The sequence below is a fragment of the Mustelus asterias genome, chromosome 23 (genome assembly GCF_964213995.1).
Source record: "Mustelus asterias chromosome 23, sMusAst1.hap1.1, whole genome shotgun sequence".
Classification (NCBI taxonomy): domain Eukaryota; kingdom Metazoa; phylum Chordata; class Chondrichthyes; order Carcharhiniformes; family Triakidae; genus Mustelus; species Mustelus asterias.
The window spans coordinates 69,007,376-69,019,064 of record NC_135823.1 but is presented as its reverse complement, the minus strand read 5'-3'; the positions used below and the strand labels follow the sequence as shown (position 1 = coordinate 69,019,064).

Here is an 11,689-nt window from a genome sequence, read left to right as displayed (position 1 = left end):
GAGTGTGGAGCTGGTCCAGTTACATTTATGGTCAATGGTAACCCCCAAGATGTTGATGGTGGGGAATTCAGCAGCAGTTTCTTGCTGGAAATGGTTAATACCCAGCACGTGTGTGACATGATTGTTACTTGCCACTTAGCCCAAATCTGAGTATTGTCCAGAGTTTGCTGCTTGTCGGCACAGGCTGTTTCCTTATCTGAGGAGTTGCAAATGGAATGCAATGCTGTGCAATCTTTGATGCGAGGACATTATCCCGAAGAACCTCTGCAGAGAATTCTTGGGACTGAGATGATTGGCCTCCAACAAACACATTTGTCTTCTTTTGCACTAGATACAACTCCCAATCAGCGGAGAGCCCTGATTCCCATTCAAAAACAGAAATGCTGGAAAATCTCAGCAGGTCTGACAGTATCTGTGGGGAAATAATGGAGCTAACATTTCGAATCTGGATGACCCTTCGACAGCTCTGACGAAGGGTCATCCAGACTCGAAACGTTGACTCTATTCTCTTCCCACAGATGCGGTCAGACCTGCTGAGATTTTCCAGCATTTTCCACTTTTGTTTCAAATTCCAGCATCCGCACTATTTTGCTTTTACCTTGATTTCCATTTTTATAAAGTTTATTGGTGTAACACTCTGTAAAAATGCTGCCTCAATGTCATAATTTCTTCGGAATTCAGCTTTTGTCCATGTTTTGGACCAAGGCTGTAGTGAGGTCAGGAGACACATCATCCTGGCTAAACCCAAACTGTGCTGGTCTGAGCAGGATATTGGTGAATACATGTTGCTTGATAGCATCGTTGATCATAGAATGCTTACACTAAATGAGACCATTCAGCCCATTGTGCCTATGCTGACCTTTTGAAATTCACCTCAGGGAACTCTCCTGCCTTTTCCCCAGACCTGCAAATTTTTCCTTTTCAAATAATGACCCACTTCCCTTTTGAAAGCCTCAATTGACCCTGCTTTCAACATTCAGTGCATTCCAGGTCCACACCACTCACCGCTTGAAAATGCTTTTTCAAGTCACATCAAATCAGTGCCCTCTGGTTCTCAATCCTTTCACAATGGGACATTTTCTCCCCCATCTAATCTGTCCAGGGCCCTCAGGATTTTGAATACCTCAATTAAATCTCCTCTCAACTTTCTCTTCTCCAAGGGTCACAACTTTGCCAATGAAAAGAGTATATTGATAGGGCAGTAAGTGGCTGGATTGGTCTTGCTTATTATTGACAGGACCTATCTGGGCAGCACAGCGGTTAGCACTGGGGCCTCATAGCTCCAGGGACTCGGGTTCGATTCCCGGCTTGGATCACTGTGTGTAGAGTTTGCACATTCTCCCCATGTCTGTATGGGTTTCCTTCGGGTGCTCCGCTTTCCTCCCACTGCCCAAAGATGTGCAGGTTAGGTTGATTTGCTATGCTAAATTGCCCATATTGTCACAGAATGTGTAGGTTAGAGGGATTAGCAGGATAAATGTGTGGGGTTATGGGATAGGGCCTGGGGTGGGATTGTTGTCAGTGCAGAGTCGATGGGCCGAATGACCTCCTTCTGCACTGTAGGGTTTCTGATTCAAATTTCCCATATTGTTGGGTATGTGCCAAAGTTGTAACTGTATTGGAAAAGCTTGGCTAGGTGAATGGCTTATGCTGGAACATGTTTCAGCACAACTGGGATGTTATAAGGGTCTTAGCTATGTCCAGTGTCAATCATTTCTTGATATCATGGAGAACTAATCTAATTGGCTGAAGACACACAACAAAGGATGATTGCAAGCTTAAGGAAGAGGCCAAGATGGATCATTATTTAATTAACTGAATTTAAATTCTAGTTGTAAACTAGATTTAGATACACACTTATCAATAATAAACTATTTAAAATTATAACAGTTGGCTGTGATTAACACTGCTGCTTGGGTTCAACTCCGGCCTTGGGTCACTGTCTGCACATTCTCCCAATGTCTGCATGGATTTACTCCAGGTGCTCCAGTTTCCTCCTACTGCCCAAAGACGTGCTGGTTCGTGGATTGGCCATGCTAAATTGCCCCTTCGTGTCCAAAGCTGTGCAAGTTAGGGGGATTAGCGGGGTAAATGTGCAGGGCTTACAGGGAGAGGGCCTGGATAAGATGCTCTGTCGGAGAGTCAGTGCAGACCTGATGGGCTGAATGGCCTCCTTCTGCACTGCAGGAATTCTCTGATTCTATGAAAAATAACGACCTGTAATCAAGTAACATTAGGCAATACACTATGCATCTACACAGGAACGACTTGCAAAAAAAAATCAAAGATGACACAAAACATATCTGCAAATATAAAGCTAAAATTGGATAGAATGTTTTATTTCATTTCTGGAAGGCTAATATACTGTTAATAAACAAAGGATGACTTGAGCTTACATTTCAATTGACTGTTCTCCTGAGAAATGTTTCACACAGGGTAAGCACAAACGAGGATGAGCCAAGTTCAGCACATATATGGACAGACTGAATAGCACTGGGACAAATTCAAGTCTAATACAAATCCTGCAACAGACTGTCCCCAAGACACTAAAACATCATTAAAGCTAACAGTGTGCCATGTCCTATTGGCTTCCCACATCGATGCTTCTGCTAAGATGTCGGCATTGAGTACCAATGGGGCACGGGCGATGTTAAAACTGAAAGGAGAGAATAGCTGGCCATTTCTCTGGTTACTTTTGTCATTTAATTACGGCTAAAATTCATTCCATGTAATGGACACAGGCTTGCACTCCCGACTACCTGCCATTGCAGAGTCATCAGCAAACACGCTAAAGTTGATACGAGTCACTCTTTCACAGGAAACAAAGGGGGAAAAGAAATAAAACGGAGGAAAAAGTGAACCAAAAAAAAAATCAGGTCAGATCTGTAAAAAGAAACAGGGTTAATGTTTTAAGTCGTGATGACTCCAATCGTAATTCTGTTCCTCCCCACAGATACTGCATGACCTCATGAGTATTTCCAGCATTTTCTGTTTTTATTTCAGATTTCCAGCACCTGCAGTATTTTGCTTTTTCAACCAAGTGTCCACCATCCAACTGCAGCATCAGGCCCACAACCAGGTCAGTGTCCAGTCCTCTGGGGAGGAACTGGCGGGTGGTTCGTGGTGGAGAATAAAATATCAGTTATAAGATAACTGGCAACAATTTGTAAAGAAATGGAGAACTTATTAACAGGATACTTTTAGTTACAATTATTATTCTTCCCGTTCAGTATAAAGTTCTGAATCTGTTAAACTTGGTACTTTATTCTCCAACCCCAATGATCGATGCACCGGTGACGATATCTATTCAGTCAAGGACAACAAACTGTTACCACAGTGTTCAACAAGAGAGCTCATTTAAATCACTAAACAATGTCATATCTATTTAAACAAATGCAATCAACACTGTGTATTTGACAATCCACTTGGAGTGGCAAAGAATTTACTGCCAGGTTTTGAATAAGAGATCCACGCTGTTTAAAAAAAATAAAGGCTCGGGTAAAGTTCAAGCAGACTGCGGAACCTTTTGCTTTTGTTTCTGTTTGGGGGTTTTCATTGCCGATTTTACAAGTTTCCCTGTTTTGGGGGTTCCTCCCGGCTTCTGCTGAGGTGTTTTAGCATTTTTCTTTTGTGCACCGCTCCAGAGTAAGGAATCTTTTCTCTTCGCTGCCTGTTTCGGTGTCTGAAGGCCTTTCGCTTGTGCGGCTGGAGTTTGCAGCTCTTGGCTGTCTGGATTCTGTTTTGGGGTTTGCTGCGTGTCGTCGCATTTCATTTGCTCCGGTTCCCCGCCAACGCGAGTCTCATTTCCATCAACTGCTTTTGGCGTGGTTTTACTTTCCCCATTTAATGTCTGCTCAGTAGCAAAAAACAACAATATTGATATCTAATAAATACAAGTTTAAAGAAACTAAAATGCATCATCTGACCAGTTTTGTAAGAGAATTCAATTTGCATCACCATAAATGGTGAATAGCTCATTCTAAATGAATAAAGTTCCACAGTTAAGTGTCTCTGTTGGACAAAAACAAATCACATGCTCATACAAGAACAATTAACATTCTTCCAATTTTCTACCCTTCATTGTGGGTATCGTCTCAGCTAAGAATTCCCCCGAACTCTGCCAATCTTATAAACAAGACCAAGTGTATTTTTCATACAACAGATGATTTAAAAGCTACCAGAAAGTCATAAATCTTCTTTCAAAGTACAGCCACGAGAATTACCCAGTGCTTTCCAGAACAGCTGACCCTGTGCTATATTTAGTGCCAATGGGGGTAGGACCCCAAGACAACACAATGATAATTTAATAAATTTATATTTTCTGCCGCATTAAATGGACTCGGAACTGAGAAAGTTTTTTTCCCCGCACATGACTACGAGGGTGGTGGAGGTAGAGATGAGCAATGGTTTCAAAGGAAGTTCAATAGAAATCGAGACATGCACCATAGAAAGCATTCTTTCTGGTTGTAACAGAGCTCAGTTTGGCTCCTGCTCTGCCCAAGATTGTCGTGAATGATGCCCAGTCCATCACTCAAACCAGCCTCCCACCCACTGACTCTGTCTACACTTCCCGCTGCCTCGGAAAAGCAGCCAGCATCATCAAGGACCCCACGCACCCCGGACATTCTCTTTTCCACCCTCTTCCGTTGGGAAAAAGATACAAAAATCTGAGGTCACATACCAACCGACTCAAGAATAGCTTTTCCCCTACTGCCAGACTTTTGAATGGACCTACCTCGCATTAAGTTGATCTTTCTCTACACCCTAGCTGTGACTGTAACACTGCATTCTACACTCTCGCCTTTCTTTCTCTATGAACGGTATGATTTGTCTGTATAGCGCGCAAGGAACAATACTTTTCACTGTATACTAATACGTGTGACAATAATAAATCAAATCAAAGGAAAAACAACTTGCAGGGTTGCCCAGAGAGAACAGGGAGACAGGACAGACTGACTGGTATACGGGCAGGCTGCTGGCTGCTGGGCAGAATGGCCTCTCTTTGTGCCCGAGTGACTGTGGCCGAGGCCAATATGCAAAAACACCTTGAGACACAAGTATATTTGCTCAGCAGAAAAAAATATTGGATAAAAAGATCTGTTCCTCAAAAACCTTTAGACATTTCTCCCTCTAACTCTGAAGAGTCATAAGGACTCAAAACATTAACTGTTTCGCTCTCCAGATGCTGCCAGCATTTTCCATTTGTTTCAGATTCCAGTGCAGTTATTTTGCTTTGATGTTTTTAAGCTGGTTCAAAATAAAAAAAACATGCAGATGATCAAAATAGTTATTAAAATAGTTACGCAACCCCAAAACTGTACAGCTGTGGAAAGTGATTTGAGCAGGCAAATAAATGCTTCATCTGGTGAGAAGTTTCCAGATTTGATCCGTCTGCATCGAGTTAGCAGATCTTAAACAGACACAGCAACTGGATTGTGGCACCACAACTCTCCCCATGTCTGCCGGTGATTTGGGGGGGGGGGGGGTGGGGGTGCATGCGCGCGCAAGAGGGAGAAAGAAAATCAGGAAAAAATGACCCAGGTTGACCATAGAACTTACTTGCAATTTTGCCTTCTTTGCTGGCGTTTGCTCTTCAATAGGAACCAACTGCGGTATTTCTTCTTCTGCGGCTTGCTTTTTGGCAACAGGCGGCTTCGATGGTTTTGCCTTCTTGACTGCTCCAACAAGAACACTCGCAACCTCAGTCGAAGATGGTTCTTTTGTTGCCTTTTCTGATTTTGCAACTTTCTTCTGTTTGTTTTGAGAAAGAAGATCAAGATGTAGTTTTATTTAAAACACATGAAACCTTTCACTGTTGTGTAGGGTGAACATTCCCCATGTACGAACACAACATGAAACAAGCTACTTCCCCCGCCCTCTTCCACACAGCTTGATGACTTCTGTTAGTTGAAGATAGTTCAATTTCTCAGAATGGGGGCGGGGAGGGGCACAAGTGATTAGCACTGCTGCCTCACAGCACCAGGAAACCAGATTTGATTCCGGCCTTGGGTCACTGTCGGTGTTGAGTCTGCACATTGTCTGTGTGGAGTCTGCAAATTGTCCCTGTGTCTGTGTGGGTTTCCTCCGGGTGCTCCGCTTTCCCCTCTCACTCCAAAAATGTGCAGGTTAGGTGGATTAGCCATGGGAAATGCTGGGGGGGGGGTCTGGATGGGTGCTTTCTCGGAGACTCATTGCAGACTCGATGGGCCAAATGGCCTCCTTCTGCACTGTAAAGATTCTATGATAACCGTAGACACAAAACTGCAGATTTATTGGTACTGAAGTAAAACACATCAACCCAGATGAACATAAGCTGTTGAGGGATGGACAATCAAATTACTTTAAATGTGCAGTCGATGGGTCAAACGCCAATGACACAAAATTCCAATTACATCCAAGTCGTCAGCCATTCCCTCCGACAGAATAGGAAGCTCGATGGAACAATGCCAGATGACTTGGAGGGCAGTTCGGGATGGGCAATAAATGCAGACCCAGCGAGTACCATCCACATCCTGCAAATGAATAACTTTCTATCCCTCAGCCAAGATGACTATAACAGATTCTGTGATCGTTTATGTCACAACAGTTTGTGGGATTTTACGATATGCAAATTAGCTGTTCATACAACTGTGGCTTGATGTATTTCATTGGCAGTGAAGTCGTGGAAGAATCAAGGTTGTAAAAAGCACCATACCAATGCAATTCTTTTCATCCTTTAACTTGGCATCCAGCGCCATTGCAGCCTTCTCCCAATGCTTTGTGAAGCAACAAGACATTTGCTTATATCGAAGATGCGATATCTTTGCAAATTCTTGTTCTTTACTGCACTGGAAATGAGCATATGCTGGACCTGCTCTAAGTTTATATAAAAACTATTTACTTACTGCTTTGAGCCGTTTCTTGGGAGCTTTTGGAAGACTTCCCTCTAACTCCTGAAGGTTCTGCATACCAGATGCATAAATGGGAAGGGCAATCGAAGTTGTAGTTTTCAAGTGAAGAATTTTCACATTTTTCCATCGCTGCCAGCAGAAAAAACACCGGTAAGCATGAGAAATAAATAAATCAGGCACCATCTTCCTGCATTTACAGCAGATCCTGCTCACAGGAAGATAAATAAAATCACATTTTTTCCAAACAAATGTAACACAAGATATATTTCCCATATTTTTCTGTGCACTTTAGGTTTCACAAGCTAAAAAATGTACCATTTGGAATCACATTCACAAATTGTTAATTGTAAAGATAATAGGGTAGGTAACACAATAAAGCAGGAACATTATCCCCGAGTTCCCCCCAAAGCAAGTAATGCAGGATGAAAACATGCTCAAAAACTGAGTCCTGCTTTTGAAATTCAACTTCAAAAGCCTAAGGATTGGAGCTTCCAATATTCAAATCTCAATTACCTGAAGTTGCTCCTAAAATATCAGAATCCTGACAGTGCAGAAGGCCATTCGGCCCATCAAGTCTGCACCGACTCTCAAAGCGTCCCACCCAGGTCCTATTCCTATAACTCCACATATTTACCCCGCTAATCCCCCTAACTACACATCTTGGGACACTAAGGGGAAATTTACCATGGCCAATCCACCTAAATGCACATCTTTTGGACTGTGGGAGGAAACCGGAGGAAACACACCCAGACACAGGGTGAACATGCAAACTCCACACAGACAGTGACCCATGGCTGGAATTGAACCTGGCTCCCTGGCACTGTGAGGCAGCAGTGCTAACTAACCACTGTGCCACCGTACTTGCTCTTATCAATACCCAAGCATTTCTTTCTGATGAGTTTTTACTTAATTTGCCTTAAATCCTACTTTTTAAAAAAAAATCTTAAAAGCTGAAATAAGTGTACAAGAAATTGTTTTTGAAAAAAATCTTCCTAACAGTAGGTGGGTGTGCTGTTTGTACCTCTGGAATACAGCAATAAATCCATGACAGGGATTAGATAAACTCACTCCATCTTTGAATTTTTAAAAATTCTGTCTTGGCACATGGGATATGAGTATCACTGGCAATCCCCAATGGCCCTCGAGGCTAACTGAACATTTCCACACATTGTTGGACATAAATATATTTAAGTTGAGACTGAGGCTTTACTATTGGAATTTGGAAGAACGAGGGGAGATCTTATAGAAACATATAAGATCTCATGGGATCCAGGGTGAGGTATCTAAATGGATACAAAATTGGCTTCTTAACAGAAGCCAGAGAGTGGTTGTAGAGAGTCGTTTTTCAACCTGGAGGCCTGTGACCAGCGGTGTGCCTCAGGGATCAGTGCTGGGTCCACTGTTATTTGTCATTTATGTTAATGATTTGGATGAGAATATAGGGGGCATGGTTAATAAGTTTGCAGATGACATCAAGATTGGTGGCATGGTGGACAGTGAGGAAGGGTATCGCCAATTGCAACGGGATCTTGATCAATTGGGCCAGTGGGCTGACGAATGGCAGATGGGTTTTAATTTAGATAAATGCGAGGTGATGCATTTTGGTAGATTGAACCAGGGCAGGACTTATTCAGTTAATGGCAGGGCGTTGGGGAGAGTTCCGGAACAAAGAGATCTCGGGGTACATGTTCATAGTTCCTTGAAAGTGGAGTCACAGGTGGACAGAGTGGTGAAGAAGGCATTCGGCATGCTTGGCTTCATCGGTCAGAATATTGAATACAGGAGTTGGGACGTCTTGTTGAAGTTGTACAAGACATTGGTAAGGCCACACTTGGAATAGTGTGTGCAATTCTGGTCACTATTATAGAAAGGATGTTATTAAACTAGAAAGAGTGAAGCCGGGCCTTGATGGTTTGAGTTATAAGGAGAGGCTGGATAGACTGGGACGTTTTTCTCTGGAGCATAAAAGGCTGAGGGGTGACCTTATGGAGGTCTATAAAATAATGAGGGACACAGATTAGCTAGATAGTCAATATCTTTTCCCAAAAGTAGGGGAGTCTAAAACTAGGGGGCATAGGCTTAAGGTGAGAAGGGAGAGATACAGAAGTGTCCAGAGGGGCAATTTTTTCACACAGAGGGTGGTGAGTGTCTGGAACAAGCTGCCAGTGTAGTAGTAGAGGCGGATACAATTTTGTCCTTTAAAAAGCATTTAGACAGTTACATGGGTAAGATGGGTATAGAGGGATATGGGCCAAATGCGGGCAATTGGGATTAGTTTAGGGGTTTAAAAAAGGGCTGCATTGACAATTTGGGCCGAAGGGCCTGTTTCCATGCTGTAAACCTCTATGACTCTATGATGAAGGGAATCGATGAGATAGAAACTTCTAAGATAGCTGTTTCCACTGACAGGTGAAACTAGAACTAGGGGGCATGGCCTCAAAATAAGGGGGAGCAGATTTAAGACTGAGTTGAGGAGGAACTTCTTCAAACAAAGGGTTGTGAATCTGTGGAATTCCCTGCCCAGTGAAGCAGTTGAGGCTACCTCATTGAATGTTTTTGAGGCAAGGATAGATACATTTTTGAACAGTGAAGGAATTAAGGGTTATGGTGAGCGGGCGGGTAAGTGGAGCTGAGTCCACAAAAAGATCAGCCATGATCTTATTGAATGACAGAGCAGGCTCGAGGGGCCAGATGGCCTACTCCTGCTCCTAGTTCTTAAGCAATGGAAATTCTAGTTTTTGTGCAACTTTTCATTGCCAGTTGCCAAAGGAGTCACTGGCATAGGAGACAGCAGAATTCACACTGATGTAAATCAAGTTGCTCTTCCAAGATACGGTGTAAGGCTGGTTTGAGCTATGTAGAAATAGCTTTATTTTACATTGAGCTGTGCTGTATGATCAATTGGAAGTGCGGAATACAGACAGGCACGTGCTAGCCAGAATGGAAAGCTTCTCCTTTCTCCAGCACCCTTTGTTTATTCAGCTCGAGCAATATTTGCTCCCAAAGTTGTAACTGTGAAGAACATCTTAAATTCCTTCCCTATGCATTGCAAAGCAACTGGAAAGGTAAATAGTAATTATACATTTATAAACTGAAACATGTGTGATGAACTTTGTGAAAGTTGGCAACTGTGAAATATCCCTCTAAATCCAAAGTGAAACAAGGATAACGCTTGCAGAGTGATTGGAATTCCTGGCTATGAGGTTCTTAGACTTCTGAGAAATTATCCTGACTTGGGAGACAGGGTTCAGGTAATAGACAAAGCCATGTACTGGGCTGAGACTTAACACTGACATGGAGATGGGGGCTTGCTAACCAGGAAAGACAAATAGCAGGTAAGTGGGCTATAGATTTACAGTCTGTGGTACAACACAAACAGCATCAGAACTCTTGGTGTGGGTTCAATTCTCCAGAACTTCAGCAAAGGGAAGAACCAAAAAAGTACATTTACAAGGAGTTGTGTGTGCGTAATAGTTAATTAAGAGTGTGTAATACAGTGTGCAATCCATTGACTCTGTCTACATTTCCCACTGCCTCGGAAAAGCAGCCAGCATAATTAAGGACCCCACGCACCCCGGACATTCTCTCTTCCACCTTCTTCCATCGGAAAAAAGATACAAAAGTCTGAGGTCACGTACCAACCGACTCAATAACAGCTTCTTCCCTGCTGCTGTCAGACTTTTGAATGGACCTACCTTACATTAAGTTGATCTTTCTCTACACCCTAGCTATGACTGTAACACTACATTCTGCACTCTCTCGTTTCCTTCTCTATGAACGGTATACTTTGTCTGTATAGCGCGCAAGAAACAATACTTTTCACTGTATGTTAATACATGTGACAATAATAAATCAAATCAAAAAGGACATGTAGGTGAAGGCAGTGTTAGAACAGGGATTGTGAATTCGACAATTACACGGCTGCTGCTTCAGTTTCGCCAGAGTTGACCAGAACATTCACCAGGGTTTATTGAAGGGATCAGATAAAGGAGGCTCTGGGGAATCTGTGTCATCAAGACCGTCATGAACCTAGCTACGGTTTTTCAAGAGTGCACGTTTGGGCATTACCCATAGCTGGAGACTTTGCACTCGTTGGAGTTTAGAAGGATGAGGGGGGATCTTATTGAATCTTAGAGGATACTGCGAGGCCTGGATAGAGTGGATGTGGAGAGGATGTTTCCACTAGTAGGAAAAACTAGAAACAGAGGGCACAACCTCAGGCTGAAGGGACGATCCTTTAAAACAGAGATGAGGAGGAATTTCTTCAGCCAGAGAGTGGTGAATCTGTGGAACTCTTTGCCGCAGAAGGCTGTGGAGGCCGGGTCATTGAGTGTCTTTAACACAGAGACAGATAGGTTCTTGATTAATAAGGGGATCGGGGGTTATGGGGAAAAGTCAGGAGAATGGGGATGAGAAAAATATCAGCCATGATTGAATGGCAGAGCAGACTCGATGGGCCGAGTGGCCTAATTCTGCTCCTATGTCTTATGGTTAGAATAAGACTGACAGTAAAAGTGATTGAAGGGCCAGATCCATTGAGTGGGAAGAGTGCACCAGAGGCAGAGTTGGAAAACTCTGGGATTGTAGGTGGAGGCAGACATAGGTGGGGAATGATAAAAGTGTCGGTAATTCCGTGAAGTGTATCTTTGTCATTTGGATTATTTAAAGCGAAATCACGGTTTCAAGTTAAATACCATTTGCCTGTTAATGTTTGCTTAATTTTGGGATGGAGACAGCACAAAGTGGAAATCCTATCCCTCGATTCCTTTTGCCTGAATTGTTTGGGGATTTCTTTCTTT

The 11,689-nt window shown here is 43.0% G+C and overlaps 1 protein-coding gene across 1 annotated transcript in view; it reads right to left on the bottom strand.

The window, feature by feature from the left end:
* Positions 1-2,312: 2,312 nt before the first annotated feature.
* The window catches only part of rsl1d1 (ribosomal L1 domain containing 1), a 28,640-nt gene continuing 19,263 nt past the window's right edge, over positions 2,313-11,689 (bottom strand). The window contains exons 7-9 of the mRNA XM_078240880.1: positions 6,885-7,019; positions 5,560-5,751; positions 2,313-3,850 (exon numbers count right to left, since the gene is read on the bottom strand). Coding sequence (XP_078097006.1) covers positions 3,506-3,850; positions 5,560-5,751; positions 6,885-7,019 — 672 coding nt within the window. The 3' untranslated portion in view covers positions 2,313-3,505. The remainder of the gene's footprint in view (positions 3,851-5,559; positions 5,752-6,884; positions 7,020-11,689) is intronic.